General features: G+C 36.0%; 1 protein-coding gene across 2 annotated transcripts in view; it reads left to right on the forward strand.

Moving 5' to 3' along the window:
* The window catches only part of pebp4 (phosphatidylethanolamine binding protein 4), a 167,368-nt gene that overhangs the window by 57,547 nt on the left and 89,228 nt on the right, over nt 1-20,593 (forward strand). Inside the window, exons 4-5 of one of the 2 annotated variants that reach the window (XM_087265505.1) lie at nt 13,932-14,030; nt 16,520-18,304. In XM_087265505.1, the coding sequence (XP_087121631.1) occupies nt 13,932-14,030; nt 16,520-16,564 (144 nt within the window). In that variant the 3' untranslated portion in view covers nt 16,565-18,304. Of the gene's footprint in view, nt 1-13,931; nt 14,031-16,519; nt 18,305-20,593 lie in introns of those variants that run through there. The other variant, XM_087265504.1, reaches the window with a different exon arrangement.

The following is a 20,593-nucleotide window of genomic DNA, read 5'->3' on the forward strand; positions in this document are numbered from 1 at the left end:
TGTTTTGATTTGTTTAACTTGGAATTGTATTTAATTTCTATTTTGTTTTTATCAATTTATTTTTTTGTTAATTTATATTTTTATTTAATTCATAATTTCATTTTACTAAAATTGTATTTATAAATTATTTAATATTGTTATTTTTTGTTTTATTTATCATTTTAATTAAAACATTGTTTTATGTATTATATTTTTATTTAATTTGAATATATTTGCATATTTATTTAATGAATACTTTTATTTGTTAATTAACTGTTTTGTAATTTATATTTTTATTTAATTTGTGTGTTTGGCATTCAATTAAGTTAAATATCTATTTTTTTGTCTATGTTCAACACATGACAGTTAAGGGGATAAAATAATGCTTTACTAATTGTAGTTTTGACTTCAGATTCACATTTGACAGCCACTACTGAGGTCAAACAGGTCAGGCTAGAGGATTGGGTTAGTTCAAAACAGACTCTGAGTGTTTGCATGTTCTGTATTCCATGTTTTCAGTTTCTCACTATAACACATGTACACTCAAAAATGGCTCATGTTGTAAAAAAAAAAAGGCTTGCATCTTGAAAAGACCTCCAGGCGGGAATCAGAACCCCTGATGTGAGCTTTCATTGGTGTTCTGATGTGATGCCAACATTTGCACACCCTAAATAGTCAGCATAGTCAAAATGGTCACTTCATTGTTGGTAAATGTTGTATCATAAATATGAGGGAATGTATTCGTCACATTGACATGCACGTTTATATTAATATTAACTTAATGTCATTGTAAATGGACTGTGTTCAGTAGAATGAACCATTATCAGTAAAACAACATGTTTTCCTTGTGGCGGAAAGCAACATTTACTGCACAATCCACTTACAGTATCAGTAGGGCTTAATTATATGACCATCAATCTGATCAGGATATGTTTGTTCCCCAATATTAGTGTTTATATATAGGGAAGGATAAGTATTCTTGAGTTGTAAAAGCTTAATTGGCCATAGTGTATGGGTGTGTGTGTGTAAATGTGAGAGTGTAGGGGTGTTTCCCTTTACTGGGCTGCAGCTGGAAAGTTATCCGCTGCGTAAAACATGCTAGAATAGTGGGTGGTTCTTTCCGCTGTGGCGACTCCTGATAAATAAGGCACTATGCCGAAGGAAAATTAATGAATGTATTCTACGTACATAGGGTGCAAATTACAGTGGTGTTTGGGGTGGATTGACCCCCCTAATAAAGGCTTTATCCCCCCTGAAAGACATCCAAACAAGATGCAATGAGAAAACAGTTCTGATCAGTATTTTAAATAATAGATTTCCATTTAACCACCCCTATAACGGTTCATACCATTGTGAATGTATAATTGCGCCCATTAGTCTATACGAGAAAAAGTCATTCGACAGTCTAAAACCGGCAGATTCAGAGCACCGATAGACACCGTAAGAGTTCACAAGGCTGTCTTCTCATATAGGTGTTTGTTTCTAAATATAGCCCAAAATTAGTGTCAAATAAGATGCATAGTTTGACCTAAAGTAAGCCAAAATAGCTACTCGGGTCAGAATACACCAAACAGCCTATTCAACAAAACACTGAAAACTTTAATACATGTATAACTCCATCGTAAAACATTCATTTATTATTTATTTAGATGTACAGTAATTAAAAGAAATGCATACATTTGATTCACTGAAGCATGTATTACACAAACTAACATTACCAAAACAAGTTTTATTTTTTATTTGACTTAGTTATTTATTTTTTTATTTGACTTGGATGTTTTTTTTTTTTGTTTTTTTTTATGTCTGTTATTTTATTTATGTTTTTTTTATTTGTTTATTACATGCTTTTCACTTGATAATTTCTTATCTGGATGTTGTTTTTATAATATAAATGGTTTGTGATTTTGTTTAGCGTTTTCTGTGATTTTTGTTCATTTATTTGATGTATATTTTATATTTCATGCTTGCTATTTTATTTTTATTTTTTTTTACAATTTTCTACATTTGTTATATATTTTATTATAAGTTTATTTTATTTACATAACAATAAAATTGCTTTATAAAAAAAATCCCTTTCGTGTCAGCATATTGTTGCCAAAGATTTCTAATTTAAAGAATGTGAATTGAATGTGTTGAAATTAGGGATGTGACGAGATCTCGGGCTATGAGATATTGCGAGACTATATGGCAACGAGATTTCTCGTGGAGTTGAAAAGTTGTCTTGTGAGTTGTGATGTTATGATGGAGCGTAAGGGTGAATTTAACACAGAAAAGTTTGATTTTGATTTAAACCGCACATCAAGGGCTTTGCACACACCTGGCAACCCGGACTGCCTCAGTGTTGCGCATAACTCATTTGTTCGGGCAGGTGTGACGTAACCGTTTTTTTTTAGAGTTCAAAGGTTGCTGTGATCAAAAGCCAAGGCTGCTACCATGGCTCATACCACATGATGGAATAGCACTTTAGATATGCTTAAAGTCATAATCGTGGTAAATACAAGTTGAATTAAGACGTGGAGTATTCCTATTTTATTATTAAGTTAATTTTAAAAAATAAAGTGCAGTACAGACATGTAAACTCTGCAATCAAACTATTACCATCGTGTAGGACTTTTAGCAGGATTTTGGGACAGGATATTCCAATACAATCTCACAGCAATTCGTAACTTTTTGATTCAGTGGCTAATTCGTATGAATTCGACGATGTAATTCGTACAATTTAGTCGGATTTGCCCTAATGACGGTTGGGTTTAGGGGTGTGGTTAGGTGCCACGCCTCCTTTTTTAAAATTGTACATTTTCGTACGACTGAACTTGTGCGAATTCAAACAAATTAGTGACTAAACTGAGAAAATGTAAAATACTTACATTTCCTCGTGAGATCAGGCTGGATATTCCATACACACACACACACACACACACACACACACACACACACACACACACACATATTTGTTTTTGTGAAAAGGAAGTACATTACATAGGTTTCCATTCATTTTATACTGTTCAAAACGGATATTGATTGCCCTCACCCCACCCTACCCCTAATCCCAACCATCACAGGAGACTGTGTGCAGCTCTACTCTCTGATTAAACTCATCCTGTGGGATTTATAAGCTTTTTGAGAAGTGAGGACGTCGCCAATGTCCTCATATTTCACCTTTTTGTAATACCTGAGTCATACCCATGTCATTAAACACATTTGTGTCCTGATATGTCACAAACACACACACACACACACACACACACACACACACACACACACACACACACACACACACACACTGTTTGACACTTTTCTCTGCACCTATTGAGTTAGTCAAGGACCACAGGCACACACATGTCTCCTGAGTGGGCACACACACACACTGAACTCTTGAAGACACACACGCCAGCCATCATCATCACCATCATCATCCCTGAACACACGTTAAAAGGTTCAGTTTGTGGAGAGGAGTTTGATTTCTCATGTGAAATTGTACAGGGAAGAAGCCAGTAGAGTTTATAACTAAATATTCTGCAGTGTTTGCATGTCCTTTATAGCATAATTCATTAAAATAGAAGTAAAATAACATAAATTTTCTCTTTATATATTTCATCATTGCAGATTTCCTAAAAATCGTGTAAAAATCTCAATATGTCTTGTTTTCATGAACCCAATTTTGCGTCTTGTCTCGTCTCATCTCGTGGAGTAAGCATCTTGTCACACCCCTAGTTGAGACCCTAGTCTGCTCTGTTACAGCCAGAGAGGCTACAGGAATCCAAAATGCATGAAATCCCAGGTGCAAATTATTACGCAACCCAAAATACCTCTAATAACCAGAAGAAAAAGTCTAAGACACAGCCCTGAAGGCTGAAACACACACCAGGGACTTATTCCCATTGTTGGTAAATCAGTATTATGTTAAACCATCCCTCTAGAGACACTCTCAGTCCTAAAAATCTGCAGCCAGGCCATGTTAACAGCTAAGCCGTGGCTCCAGCAAAACACAATTATAGTGTATAATAATGGAAACATTTCATCCCTCATTGTGAAACTGCTTGGTTCCTGAGCATTTGGTCATTTCGAGTAATTCCTGAAAAGGGTCTTGTAGAAGTTATGGGTTATCGAGATACTGGAATTCAGTACTAATTGATATTGAATTTTAACAATGTCCATTTCCTGCTAACATTTGAGCACGTTAGCCAGCGCTCACTCTTGTGGATTTACACAGCCTGATCTCACGAGAAAACATATTTTACGTTTTGTCAGTTTAGTGGCTAATTCGTACTAATTTGTACAAGTTCAGTCGTACAAAATTGTACGATTTTAAAAAGGAGGCGTGGCACCTAAATCAGCTGTGATCCGATACACCCCTACTATTCAATATTTTGTTTAACATCAATATACTGAAATAAAACTCTTAGCATTTTCCTGGTTAGCCACTCTTTGAATTATATAACCCAATGGTTGATTGTATCCATATTTGACCCAACGTTGGGTTAATTTTTAGCAATTCAATTTAAAGGTTTGGTCAAATTAAAGTAACTTTTTTAGATGTTAGTTTCTGTAAGTTATCCTCGATGATATCTAAAAGCTAGTGTGCTTTAAAAGTGACAACATTTCCAGTTAGAATTTAGTCTAAACATCCAAAGCTTTCAGTTTGTCTCTTCCATCTAAATGAATCAATTTTTCTTATCTCAAATCTTCTGACCAACTAAAAGCTTTCTAGTGTCTGACATGCCCCGCCCCCTTCTTCTCATTGGCCTTTCATTGGATGCGCTTGAGCTCAACTACTCTTACTGGAAGAGCTGAGATAAAAACAAACTCTATTCGCTGATTTTTTAAGGGGAGGGGCTATTTTATGCCCCGCCCCATTATCATGTTTCAACCCATAGATATACACACTAGATATTGCATAGGGACCCTCAGCATGCGTCAATAGCGCCGCCACATTGGTACAGTGCTCCCAGGACAAATGTCATTCAACCGCAGTAGTCAAGACAGTGTTATTACGTGAAGATGCTGGACTTTAGCACTGTCTACAGGTGTAGTAACGAGCAAACAAAGAAAAAAAAGCACAAAGGCAGAACATTTCATAGGTAAGATTAATTTTCTTCTGTTTTTGTATGTTCTGAACTTTTGTGCTAAACAGGTAACGTTATTGATGATAACAGTCACTTACTGCATTCACCATAAGACAAAGCAGCTCCAACTCGCACTAAACACTCGGCTTATGCTAGTTTTGTTGAATAAAATCAGCAAACAATGCAAAAGAAATATGACAACGAGATGCTGCGCTGCCAGAAACTTGTATTATTGCCTGCTAACGTTAGTGAAAGAGTTGTTCAGGGGATTCATTCACAAACGAATCGCTCCCTCCGTCAGTATGAGAAGTGAAAGCAGGAGAGGAGCTGTGTTTCAGGACATGATTAGATCAAATTTAACAGGGAGGGTGAATAGTACATTTCTGTACACACAAACACAAGCTTTTTCTCAGGAATGCCCGTGCGGTCACTGATCCATCAATGTGGAAAAGTGATGTAAAATTATAATTTTCGTAATTAGAAAAAAAAAATTACATACTAACATCCAGGAAAACTCCCGATCATAGATATATGTGTATATGTTTATATCTCTGGCTTTGGATGGCCACAGTCCTCCACTGTACCTTGGTCCCGCATTCATTTCAAAGGAGCGCTACCCTGTAGCAAGATGGCGGCGCTATTGACGCATTCCGTCCAATAGACAACAATAGGCCAGGCGACATCTAGTGTATATATCTATGGTTTCAATCAAGATTACATCCAACTTTTAATAAAAATGTACATTTTAGGGCTCTTAATGAGAGCTTTAAACATTTGTAACTCAATGCTTGGTTTTGTCCATATTTTGTTAAAAAAATAACCTTTTTGTCATCTTGAGTTCACCAACAATCAGCGTTGATTAAAGAGAAATGTAAATGTCTGAAATGCACAAGTTATGAGGATATGTTGTTTTGCTCGAGTACACCTAAACGTTCCCTGTCCCAGCTGGTGGGGGGAAGACTGCATCTCTTCACACCTTCCCTTTCTGTCCTCTCTTTCCACTGCATTTTCTTCCTCCATCTGTCTAAATGCACATTAATTATACACATACACACATATACTCTCTACCCCAGCGACACACACCCACATAATGCATGTGCTTTCTCCACATTTATTAGGGGAAACACTGAAAATAGGTCTTAATGTCAGTAGTGTATTGATGTTACAATAATGTGATTGTTAAGACTGGAATAGCGAGGAAAAGTAAAAGTTTGAACTCGCTCGCTGTAATAAAAGTTCTGCAACTGCACACAAACACATACAGTATCTAGAAGTACTCCATTCAGATTATTAAAGGAATATTTTTGCATTTAAACGCAACATTAGCTCCGTTATCAGCATCTGTGGCACGCTGTCATTTACCATAGAATATAATTACAAGTTGTCTGCGTTTGTACAAAGCAAAGAAAGACACGCTTATTGTAATGCACTTACAATGGAAATTATAGCAGGCAGGTGTGTGGCACTGTAAATGAATGTTTCTAAAAAATCTTTGTGCAAATATCACCCTGTTTTTGAAAGAAAACATTAAATGTGTTGGCATGAGAATCTTTTCTCAGCCCTCCAATGTCATTTCCAGCATTTAGGTCATGTCTTGACTGTCTAAACTAGTGGTTCTCAACTCCGGTAGTTAGGACTTTTTATGTTCTTCAAGTGTTTCAGATTTTTGTGAACTGGCCCGCATGTGTCTGGTAATAGTGACATACAGAGTGTGCAAGGAGGTGGGTTTTTAGGAATTAATGCACTAAAGACAGTAGGTACACCCAATTATTTTCACTCTGTATCTTTACACGGATACCAGAAACTGGCATGTAACTATATGGCAAGGACTGAGTGGGACTCCTTTTTAGCTCTGGAGTTTCAAGCTTTTGACCGTTTATATATATTCTGGTGAGGTTCGAACTCAGAATCGGTGGCGTCATAACGCAACATGCTAACAACTAGACCAAGATGGCGCTGTTTAGATGATATGTTCGGGATAAAAAATAAGTATTGCATTGTTATCTGCTGCCATTGACTCTTTTTCTCCCCTTTTTAGATTTCTGATCAAGTTATGTCAGATTTATTAATGTAGTGAATCGTCTGATTTTCATTGAGCAGGGTTCATTTTCATTAATATTACTTAATATTCACTAAGGTGTCGCTGTTTGGGTTGGAATGATGGTTACAACATCATTAACCTGCGGGCTGCATTTTGCTCACGGGGCTGTGAGAAAATAAATAAAAAGAGCGGGTCTGCGGCAAAACTCATTCATTCATTCATGAATAAAAATAGTGCTGCTATGGTCAAATAAATAAATAAATGAAAAAGTGCAACTGCTGAGAGTGCAAGCAGCTTAGGACACCGGCCCTCGCGGCCAAAATTGGGATTTTGGGATTCCCGGTGCTCCTGATTAGCCAATCCGGGCCTGCTATATGGCAATGATGTCTGTAAAGTTCTGTTTACACGGAACAAATTTCTACAATTTCTATTACCCGGATGAGACTTTTCTGTTTCAGCTTTTTGCAATTGACATTGCCAGTAACATTGCTAAAATATATACACACACACACATCAATATAGATTTTTATATATATATATATATATATATATATATATATATATATATATATATATATATATATATATATATATATATATATATATATAAATCTATATTGATGTGTGTGTGTATATATATATATATATATATATATATATATATATATATATATATATATATATATATATATATATATATATATATATATATATATATATATATATATATATATGGCCATTGCAGGGCCAGAGGGGAGTCAGAATTCAGGTAGGTCTCGAGAACTCCTCTGCTTGATAATGTTGGAAGTAGATTGTAATGGTATGGAGTGTCTATGCTGTCAATTTAAATTTGTCAATTTACTTACTTGTTTTTGGTCTGTGGGAGGGAACCGGAGAGCCTGTTGAAAGCCCACGCAAACACTTGGAGAACATGCAAACTCCGCACAGAGATGCCAACTTGGCCAGGTAGTATCTGAGCCGGTGACATTCTTGCTGTGTGGCCATGGTGCTAACCAGTAGGTCTCCGTGCTGCCCTAACAAGGAAATGGGAGGAGTAGGGGTGGAAGGGGGGATTCTTCAAGACGAAAATGCCTGAGGTAAGATACTCTGGTTATTTATAGTGGTTGAGGAGTCGTCTGATTGGTGAACCAGTGTTAGTTAATGTGGACCAGGTGCTATCAATCATAAGCACGTGCTCCTCTCGAAATTACTTTATAAATAAACTTTATATATATATATATATATATATATATATATATATATATATATATATATATATATATATATATATATATATATATATATATATATAAAGTTTATTTATAAAGTAATTTCGTGAGATCAGGCTGAAAAATCAACGTCATTTGATGTCGTTATTGGAAAATAACGTTGTCCTTAGATGCTAGCATTAAATTTTGGTCTCTTGATGTCACAACCTAACTCTGACCTAATTTTAATGTCTTATGATGTTATGTGCCTGCTGGGTATATACTGTACCTACACGTATACACGTAAACATATATACCCACACATATAAACATACATACACATATACACGCATAAAAAGTAAGAAAAAAAGAGTAAAAAATAGACTAATAATAAAATGTAAATGGCATACTTTTTTCAACATACAGTTTGACGAATTGAAACGAATTCTACGAATACGAATTCTATTTTCAAATACTATTTAGGACAGGTAGTATGTACATTTGAATGCAGCATTCGCATATGGATTACCTGACTGACAGAAAAGACAACAACGCACCAAACAAAGAAAACAATAAGTCAAACAATCTGTTGCTACATCCCAGGTCTACAGTAGAGCCTTTCTGAAGACGTCAAACGTTGAAGCGGCAGGTCTGAGAGGGCGTTTAATGTGGCCATGGGGGTCAGATCAGTGAGATCCAGTCAGGGTTTACAGTGACAGGCCGTGGAGGAGGCTTCATTGTTCAGGCTGTTTGAAAATGGCCCGCAGCTGCTATCACTGAAACATCATCCGATTATTAGGCTTACGCTTGTTTGAGCTTATTGCTTTTGTGTCAGGTGAGCAGAGGATTTAGGCTCCAGAGACCTTCGGATATCAGGGATTTTTATTTTCACGCTCGCGTTGCTTAAACATAGGCTTGTCTGATTAGAGTTGATTATAAATTGCCTTAAGGCTGCAGAGGAAATGAATATTGAGAATTTAAATGAAGTCTGTTTTTTACTGTATCATGAAAAAGACCATTTTTATTCTTTTTTTTTAATTTTGTCTGTCTTTTTGTGATCATTATTTTATTATTTTTTCATAAGAGATCAACAGTGAACTAAACTGGGTTGGTTGATATCACTGCAAAACTTTTCTAAATGAGTCATAATTGAAAGATAGTTGAATTGAGAATCTGTATAATTACTTGGAGGAGAACAATGAACAGATATAGAGTACAGATTTTATTTTTAAAAAGTATCTGTCATTTCGTTATTAACAAAAGAATGTATGTGCAAAAACACTATATATTATCAATATATTTCAATATACTTAAATATACTCCTAAATATAACTTAAATATAACTTTTATTTATTTATTAATTCCTTTGCTTTATTCTTTCCTTTTTTATTTACATTTTCATTTTCTATTTCTTCCTACCTTCCTTCATTCCTTTCTTTTTTCCTTCCTTCCTTCCTTCCTTCCTTCCTTCCCTCCTCCCTCTCTCTCTGTCTCTCTCTCTCTCTCTCTCTCTCTCTTTCTTTCTTTTATCCTTCCTTTTTTCCTTCCTCATTTTCCCCTTCTTTCCTTCCTTTTTTCTTCCTTCCTTCTTTCTTTCTTTTTTCCTTTTTTTTCCCTTCCTTCCTTCCTTCCTTCCACCCTTCCTTCCTCCTTTTCCCTTCTTTCCATCCTCCTTTCTTCTTCGCTTCCTTTCTTTATTCTTTTTGTTTTTTCTTTCTTACTTTTAGCCTTTCTTTCTTTCTTTCTTTTTTCTTTCTTTTTCTTTCTTTCTTTTTTCCTTTCCTTCATTCCTTAATTTTTTTCTTTTTTTTCCTTCCATCTTTCTTTTTTTTCTTCCCTTTTCTTTCCTTCCTCCTTTCCGTCCTCATTTTTTTCCTTCCTTCCTTTTTTTCTTTCCTCCTTTTTTCCTTCCTTCCTCCTGTCTTTCTTTTTTATCCTTCCTTCATTCTTTACTTCTTTCTTTTTCCCTTCATTCCTTACTTTTTTGCCTTTTCTTTCCTTCCTTCCCTTCTTTGCTTCTTTCTTTTTTCCTTCCTTTCTTTCTTTCTTTCTTTCTTTCTTTCTTTCTTTCTTTCTTTCCTTCCTTACTTTCTTTCTTTCCTTCCTTTCTTCCATCTTGTTTCCCTTCTTTCCATCTTCCCTTCCTCCTTTTTTCCTCCTTTCTTTTTTCCTTCCTTCTTTCCCTCTTTTTTCATCCTTTCTCCTCTTTCTCCTTTCTTTTTTCCTTCCTCCATTCTTTCCTTCTTCGCTTCCTTTTTTCTTTGTTTTTCCTTCCTTCTTCAATACTTCTTTATTTTTCCCCTTACTTCCCTTTGCTTAATCTTTCTTTCTTTCTTTCTTTCTTTCTTTCTTTCTTTCTTTCTTTCTTTCTTTCTTTCTTTCTTTCTTTCTTTCTTCCTTCCTTTCTTTCTTTCTTTCTTTTCTTTCCCTTAATCTGGAATTTCAATTTATTATTATTATTATTATTTTAGGAAAAAGAAAAATTGTATCTTCTATATCACTTTAAAAAATCATTTCTAAAGTGCATATTGTTATGTACAGGAAGCTGCTTTAAAACAGTCTTTTTGTGTGTATGTATATTTCAAAGTCACTATACTGTATAAATTACACATGATTAATGTGTAAACAGCATGTAGTGGTTGGTTTAATTATTACAGTGTTTTACTTTAGTTCTGGTCTTGGTCTTGATGTTGTGGGGAGGAGCTTTTGTTGCCAGGCAACAGCCATGATTGACAGGAGTGTTTTGGTGAGAGAGGCGTATAATAATAACGCTATCATATGGTCTGGCAGATTTTGGGCTCAGCACCAGGGATGACAAATGTGCACACGCAATAATTCAATCTGCTCTCCCAGTTCTTCAACTTTTAAGGGGACTTGCGAAGACGAGTACTTGGAGCAATTAAGTTGGTCAGTCATTGTTAATGTGTAGCACCCAAAATATGTGCCAGGTTGTTCACGAAGAAGTGTGTGTGTGCGTTTTTTTTTTTCATGAAAGAGAGAGAAAGTGAAGAAAACTTTGCAGACAGATTGTGATTTGGTGAATGTGTGAGAATGGAAGGTGGTCTGAGAATATCAGTAACTAATTAAAGTTTTCTCCTGTACGTCACTCGCTGAAGATGCTGGGCTTTCAGCAAATAAAGTAAATGATGTTTATGGAGGGAATAGCTGAAGGATATGTATTTATGGCATCATTATTTTTAACGCATTAGCACTTTATTACCAAGGACGTGACCAGATAACATTGTGTGTGCATGTGATGTATAACATGCAATATATGATAGAGACTGATTCATATGTATGGGTCAAACATGGGATGCATTGTACTTTGGTGTTGTCCACATCAAATATAACATAAAAAGCATATTTAGGGCTCTAATTTAATGATTAATGATTAAAGTCTTTAAAATTAAATCAAAGTCTAAATCCTAATCCACTTTATATTTCAGGATGGGATACATAAAGTTTGTGCCACAGTGCATGGTCTAACAGGCGCTTATTCTCTTAGTGAGTTCTGGGTGTGTCTCATCTGTCATTCCCTTTAAGAGTCAGTTGCATCACGCCATGGCACATTTGCTATTTACATGGCCGACTTGTAATTTTTGTTCATTTATTCCTTTGCTGGAAATTAGAACTGATTTTAGAAATAGTTTTGAAACAAATATTGTGCTTAAACAAAAATAGATATGTAGGCTAATGGATGTCTATAGCGAAGCGCATAAAACAGTTTCCTTATCCATGAAAGTAAAGGAGTAAAGAGTAAAAGTAAAGTACTGAATAAAAAGCTGAATGCTTTACTAGCGAGGATAAAGAACGAGCCTCCTCCATTCAGCCTCTTTACTTTCTCTTTACTTTACTTTTACTCTTTACTCCAATACGTTCGTGGATAAGGAAACTGTTATATGCACTTTGCTGAAGACATCCATTAGCCTACATATTTAATTTAGTTTGTAAAGCACAATATTTGTTTCACAACTATTTCTAAATTCAGTTCTAATTTCCAGCAAACGAATAAATTAACAAAAATAACGATGTGTGGTCAAAAAAACGGAGCTATACCCAAACACATGTCTTGTTCTTATGCCCCATATAGTGATGAATACATCTCCAAAACCTGACAGGCAGATAAATCTAAACTTGCTTTTATTAAGCAAATATAAATGTACATATAATTACTACTACTACTACTACTACTACCACTACTACTACTACTACTACTACTACTACTAATAATAATAATAATAATAACATTATACAAAAGCAAATTGTCATGAATAAACCGAAGAAAGCCCCCTGAGATTAAGAAGGCATGGAGGCAGTGGTTTTTATATTTATGTAGAAAATAATAATATTGTAAAGTTTTAATCCTTTGGTTGTTTTATGTGTAAAGATATTTGTGTATTAGGTATTTAACTATTACGTTATTCTCTTCAAAGATTTTTAAAATTAGTTTATTTCTTATATAACTATATTTTTACATTTTTATGAAATTAAAAAAAGCTTATTTATTATGTTAGGATTTTATAGTGTTTGTATAGTGATGTTTTTATGTTCTTGTTGAGTCAGTTGCAACAATTTCGTTCTGCATTACTATTTTATTGTTATGTTTTGAATGACAAAAATTAAGTAAACTGAAACTGATTGCTGTACATCCTGTGTGTAATAAGCAATGTGTAAGCATTATGACCAACATGGGCACAAAACTAAAGCGCTCTGTGCTGGACTTTAGACCAGGTTTTAGTTGGTCAATGACACCGTCTATTTCAGTTTCTCAAAATAGTAACGTGCCAACAATGCGCCTGAACACACCTCCTTTTCAGATCAGCACACCCATGAGTCCACAAAGTGATGCAAATACATTTGCTATTTAAACAACATGGTGCAAAACATGAAAATTACTGTTGCACTGGTCTGAAAATAGCAAAAAAAACATGCCAAACACATCTTGTGCTTTATTATGCTGGTTGTATGATTGGGCCCATCATTTTTGCTGCAGATTTTGCACATATTTTGTTAGCATGTATCATTCATAAATTAGTATGAAGAAAAACATCAATTTAATTTAACTAGACACATTTTGAGGGAAAATGTGCCCAGAGATATATTTTTGAGAACCAAGAAATATGTGCTTGGGGCTACATATGTCTGCATTTTGTGTGTAATACGAATGCTATGTGGACTGCAAAAACTTTCATTTAAAGTACCCCATTTTAAGGGGTACCAAAAAGGGGTTCCAAAAAACCCCATTTAAAGGTACAGGAAAGTAGCTTAAGTGAGATGGATTATATGTCTGGATTAGAACTTCTTGGCCAGACCCTACAATATTTCTAACACTAAGCGAGATGTCTATTAGAGTTTAAACAAAGACTTTTGATTTCTCTTGTTTAAACAAAGGATACTTTAATTAAATAGTAATTTATTTAAAACTTGCACCAATAGGTATCTGCGTGGGCGCCCTCTTGTGGGCAGACATGGATATTCATTCACAGTGGGTATTTTCACCCCTGGCCTAGATCTTCAGAAACAAGACTGCACAACCTTTAACTAAGCTTATGCTTATTAGCTGCTACACTTTTTTAATATCACCAGATTTGTAATCCTTGACTTTCCATTCTCTCTTTTTCTCTTCTTTCTGTCTAGGAGAAGAAATACACTCTAGTAATGGTAGATCCAGATGCCCCCAGTCGTCAGAATCCCTCTCGTTCTTACTGGAGACACTGGTTACTGGTGGACATTAAGGTAAGTCAGATCTTTAAAACGCATATAGCTTTCTTGAAAGAACATTGTCTATTTTGCTATGGCATGCAGGGTTTGTATGGGTTCTGGGAATCCTTGAAATTGGTTTAATTTTAAATCTCGTACTTTCAAGTTTTGAAAAGTGCTTCGATTTTCAAAGTGCTCGGTACCCGTACAAGCAAACTAACCTGCACTGTAAAAAAAATGCTGAGTTCAACACATAGGGCTCAACAATAAAGACTGCCCGATGGCTCGGGGACACCGTGTGAGACGCTAGGGACAGTAGACAGGATCGTTACTGGCCCGATCGGGCCACTGATGCCCTGTCACTAAAGTTTAATTTGCCTGTGACTGTTTGTCAATTGCGTGCAAAAACAGTCAGAATCGAGAAACAGTTTGTGTTTTTAAGCCTTCAAATGCTACCTTCTCAGTTCTTCTTATCTGATTGGATGTTGTGAGCACGTTATTTTTTTCAGTAACAACCAGTACATGAAGAGACAGCAACATGGCGGCAACATCAAATGAAGATTCTAAAGGAAAACATTTGATTCTAACGTCTTAGAAGCAGACATTTACAAGGGTACGCCACGGCTAAAAAATGAAGTGATGTTTTGTACAGTCTGCCGTCAGTTTGGCAGGTCAGACATCTTTTGTTTTGCAATAAAATACCTGCACATTTTGCTACTTTTGTTTGCAAAGCACTTTTAATTTTGCTCATTATACTTGTATGAACATTTTTTATATATATATTTAAATTCTAGATTTACAAACATTTTGACTTTTTTTTTTATTTGTGGCTAAGAAATAGCTATTCACTTTTTTTTCAGTGAAAATATTGGCAGGGCAAGTAAAAATCTGAACCACTGGTTCGATCGGGTCAGTATAACAAATCCTTAGCGTTGAACCCTGAACACAGTCGATTTTGTTTTAGGACAACTTGAAGGAATTATCCAACCCAAGCTCATTCTGAAAACATAGTCCCGCGGACGTTTCTGGAGGCTGCGATTTACGTAGCCGGAGGTATGTGTGGCTGCATTTAATTTTTTTAAGCGAACACTATGGGGCGGTGTGACGCTGCTCCTATTTGCGCTCGCCGACTGACAGCTCACCTCCATGTGGAGGGCTTTCCTGCCCTAACCAGTTTGTCCGGTTAGCTCGTCAGCGCGATCGGCGTGAAGTGGAGACCCGGAGAGGAGCCGACTGGGTTCAAGTCCAGAAAAGAGCGGTTCCAGAAATCAGGTAAGACAAAAACCGAATTCAAAAATAAAAGTTGAACGAGTTCATAACAGGGTGAGAATGTGGTGAAATCTGAAATGTGGTGAAATCTGAAAATGCTGTCAAAATCAGACGAGGGCTTTTCTTTTTCTGGACGGCTTTTGTAAATTGTTGCTTGCGTTTAGAGAAGCAAGCGGGCGAGGGGGTCAATCTGTAAAACCGGTTGTGTTTAGGGAAGGAGGAGGAGGTTGGGTCGGCCGATTGGCCGGTCGCCCAGTCAATCATTCAGTCAGTCGGACAGACGGTCACTTGACAGAGGCCTCCAGCAGCTTTTCGCAAGAACATCACGGGTGCGCTCGCGTGAGGCATTTAAGATGCAAAAAAGCGCACACAGCGGCCTCCCGAAAACAAAAACTACACAAATACGTACCTCCTGGGACGTATTTCACGGCCTCCAGAAATGTCCGCGGGACTACGTTTCCAGGATGAGCCTGGGTTGGAATTATTATTATTATTATTATTATTATTATTATTATTATTATTATTATTATTATTATTATTATTATTATTATTATTAAGTTGTCCCAAAAAGCTCAAGAACCCATTTTAAATAAGCTGCAAACATCCTTTTTTTGAATGCAACCCATATCTCACCTTAAGAGCACCAGAAGGATTCTGCAGTACATTTCGAACACCGTAAGTACATTGTATTTATTTTTGGATGCAAGTACATTGTAGTAAAGGCTACTTAATATAAAGTGAGTCCAAAGTTTGGAAATGCACCTGTAAAGTGCTTATATTTGACTTTGGAAAAGGTGGTAAAACCTTAGATATGGTGAACCTTCATGCCTATTAATACAAGTCACTGCATTTAATGTGAATAATACAAAGAACAAAGCCTTAAAATTAAGGTTGCTTAAAGCAGCGCATTGGCAGGGACAATCCTGGACATAATGTGCAAAGCAAAAGGTGTCAGAAACACTTTGGTGGGCAAACAATTCCTGGATCGCGTGGACCGTATCTGCACCTTCCATGTGCTTCACACTTGTGCTGCGTTTCCGATGAGTTACATAATTACTGAGTAAAAATATCATGTTAGTCATCAGCGCTCGGCTCCGGCGGGATCTAGAGGCAGATTCATCAGGCTGTGCATGGGGACGCCGCCGTGTTTAAACAACCGCGCATGAGACACACTTTAATTGCTCGATATTAAGTCAATATTCTCTCATCCTTCCTTAATCTTGCAGGCGATTTTTATCTTTTTTTTTTATTCTCAGATTTTTCTTGCTGCAGTCCTATTGGTTCACAGGGGAGTCCAATGAATCCAATAACTAAGCTCGGGGATGATATGAAAAATGACTGACATGACATATAGACGCACTGCAGAAACTTGGGTTTGGATTCAAATTACATCTCAAGTCAAGTTTTTTATTTTGGAAGTGTTTGTGAGGCATGTGGGTGAATTATTCTCATGTGTAACAGGAATGATTGCACATCAGCTCTTGTTTTACAAAGGAATTACAGACAGGAAAGAGGAGGCCTGCTATTTTTACATGGTTGTGTTGGAAGAATCTTGTGAATCGCATTAGACAGAATTTCCTTATTTATATTTAAACCCTTTTATTTGTGAGCTCACAGTTAACATTCCCTCATCATTCAGTCTGGTTACAGAGTTGTTTGAGTTTTGCGAAGGCAAAAGGAGAAGTTTAGAAGAATGTTCAATTTTCTATTTTATTGGAAATAAAAGTGAACAGGCAGCACTAGATGTGTTACAAAATGAGTTACAAAATGTACCAAATTATTATTATTTTTGTTTTCACCCTTGATGTTAAGCTTAACATTATGACTTCAATCCTGTACCTGGAGATCTACTGTATCTTCATGCAGAGTTTAGCTGCAATCTTGATCAATCATACCTGTCTTTCAAGAGTTCACACTTAGATAATGCTTGACTATTTAAGCTAGTTTGGCATGCTGTCCCGGGAGAGAACCCTGAGCTCGGTGATAGATGAGCCCAAGGCTCCCGCCTGGTCAATAAGCATTTGGAGGGATATGAGATCAGGTAGTTCTTGATAGCTTCCCAAAATAGATCACTAGTTGTGCTAGTTTGTTGTAAGTGCTTGTGACTTTAACTTTTGCTGCATAGTTTTTGAGTGTGGGAGGAAACCGGAGTACCCGGGGAAAACCCACGCGAACACGGGGAGAACATGCAAACTCCGCACAGAGAGTATCGGTTGGCTCAGCTAGTGTTGAACCAATGACCTCCTTGCTGTGGGGCAACAGTGCTAGCCACCGAGCCACCGTGTCGCCCAAACTGAGGAGGAGGGAGAAGGGATGGATGGGGGGGGGTTTCCAAAACGAAGATGAGGAATGAAGTTTAGGCTGGATATTTATATTGAATTTAGAGTGATCCGATTGGCTAGTTAGTGATTAGTGATAGGGATCAGCTGTAGTCAATCCTATCACGTGCTCTTCTTGAAATTAGTTTGAGAAACTTCTTCAGATCCTAGTTGGTTTGCTTGCATTTGATCAGGAGCTGAGCTATGCAGGAAGGTATATCTCCAGGAACTGGATTGGGCACCCCTGATTTATACATAACTTTAACATTCATTTACAGTATTTAAGGTAGGTACATTATAATTAACTGTAAATTCAGTTTTAATGTCTATTAAGTTTAAATTACCTGAATTAAAAAGCTAAATTAATAATGAAATATTACCTGAAGAAAATTTAAAATTAAATTAAATTGAGATTACCTGTAAAACTGAATTTACAGTTAATTATAATGTGCCTACCTTAAACACTGTACATGAACGTAACAGTTGTATATAAATAAGTTCAGAGAAGCAGGTTAATCGAACTTTTAATAACACTTATGAGGATGATTTCAAATGCTTAAGAAAAAATAATAATTCATTCATAAAAATAAAAATATAAGGAATGCATTCAGAGAAGCAGAGGATTTGGGGCTGAATCGTGATTACTTGCATTGTTATGCACAAAAAGCAAAAATGATTTTGTTATAATGATGCATTGGGCACATTTATTTTATAAGTAGGTGTAAAAAAAAAGAAAAAATTCCCATAACGTTTTAGCAGTTAAAATAATTTAAATATCAACTTAAATGGTGTAATCAAATTGAATTTACCACCAAATATATTTGCCACTGCCCGGATGTAAAAATGTTACCTAATTTGTAATAGAAATTAAGCTATACTCAGATTTTAGAAGCTTGATATTGATAGACATTGACATGATGTACATTTTGCTTTGATTGTTCAGCATTTGCACTGTACCATTGCACACACTTTGTAACATTTTATTTATCTATCAAGTTCAAGAGTGACTTTAACACATATGTTTATTTTATTATAAGACACACTGTAAGGGACAGGATATTTTTGTTTGTTTTATGTTTTGACTATTAAAACTATTTGCCTTTGTAATGTAAACAACTGAAATTATGTTGTTAAATAAAAATAATAAATAAAAAACATATATAGTGGACTATTTCTAAATACTTGAAGCCGAATGCTAGTGTGTTGAAAAATATCTAGTCAAATATTATGGCCAGTCAACATCGCAAAGATAAAATAAATCCGTTATTAGAGATGACTTATTAAAACTGTAATGTTTGGAAGTGTGTTGAAAAATCTTTTTTTCATTAAACAGAAATTTGGGGAAAAATATACAGGGGGCTATTAATTCGGTAGGGTTAACACTTCTGATTCAACCAAGTTACTTAACATACTCAACACTGATTACAATAATGATGTATAAATTATTTCAAGATTCTATTATTTGAAGTGAACTGTCCATTTAATTCTACAATTGCATCGTGGTTTTATGCAGGGTGCAAACTACATGGGGGTTTGGGGGAATTGACCCCCCTAATTAATGCTATATCCCCCTTGAAGGACATCAAAACAAGAGGTATGAGGGATCAGCCCTTTTATAATAAGAATAGCTTTCTCTGTTCTCTGATTGGTATCTTAAATATTAAATATTAAAAATGTATAATATAAATACATTTGACCCCCCCTTATAATGGTTTATACCAGGGCTATTCAATTAGTTTGCCTCGGGGGCCGGGTTAATGAAAAGCATCCCAAACGAAGGGCCGAAGAGATATGACTTGCTAAATGAGTGATGACACAACAGCATATAAGAGCCCATATGCTGTATTTGTGCTCATAAAGACACCCACGTTGGCTTTTTCTACATTAAAATGTTAATATATTGTATTTTAAAACAACATAATATCACTGCATTGTCCAATTGACTTTTTTTTCCATATTCAAATGCTGTATTTCAGAGCACAACAACAGCAGTGCATTGCTGAAGTAGGCTTCCTCTACATTCAGACACATTCATATTTTATGTAAGGAGCTGCATCACAATTAGGGATGCAACAATTATCGATTTTGGTTGCACGATTATATAGTCTGAAGAATAATCATGGTTTCAGGGTTATCACATCTAATGTTAATTCAAGCATTATATTAGGTGAGTAGCTATTTAGATTAACTGTTGTTGCCATCTGGGTTCATGCGTACATAATCATTTTAATAATAATTAGTCTAACATATCTTTTGTTTACATTGCACTGAAAGGCACGCACAACTGTAATCGTGATATGTTTTTTACTGCGTGCGCCCGGAAGGATGCAAGTGTGTTGCTCCGCTTGTGCGCGCATACTGTCATTCTTACATTAGAAATAACAAACTTGCAAGCGGAAAACACATGATATGGGAAGGGCCGCTGCTATAGTTAATCCGGTGTGCGTGCGTAGTAGCCTTGGTGTACATACTTGAAACTTTAAACAAGTGCAAAGGTGTCAACTTGTCATAACTTTTCCGTGCAACAGAAATGCGGCTTAGAGAAGCCTTTACAATTAATTAACTGTGACGAATTAAAGCACAGTTAATAGTGAAATCAGCTAATCGTTGCATCCCTATTAATGATTACAGTGCATTGTACACAAGGCATTTTCTACAAAACATATCCAAATGTTTTCGGCTGCCCGCACCACTCGCTTATGGTGACTCGCGCTCTGCGCATCCTGCAGCTCATGCTGTATTGAACAGACGCACGTCACTTCATAACCGTTTTTCGACTGAACCTAATTTAATTTTGATGTCTTGGTGACACTATTTGGAGGGCCGAAACAAACTGTCTCGGGGGCCGGGTTTGGCCTGCGGGCCGCCAATTAAGTAGCCCCGGTTTATACCATTGTGAATGCATAATCGAGCCAATAGGAAAAATATAATATAAGAGTCTAAAACTGGCAGTTCTAGAGCGCAGATAGACATCTTTAAGTATTCAACAACACGTTTCTTGTAAAACAGGTG

Source organism: Danio rerio, chromosome 8 (assembly GCF_052040795.2).
Source record: "Danio rerio strain M-AB ecotype USA chromosome 8, GRCz13ab, whole genome shotgun sequence".
NCBI classification, from domain to species: Eukaryota; Metazoa; Chordata; class Actinopteri; order Cypriniformes; family Danionidae; genus Danio; species Danio rerio.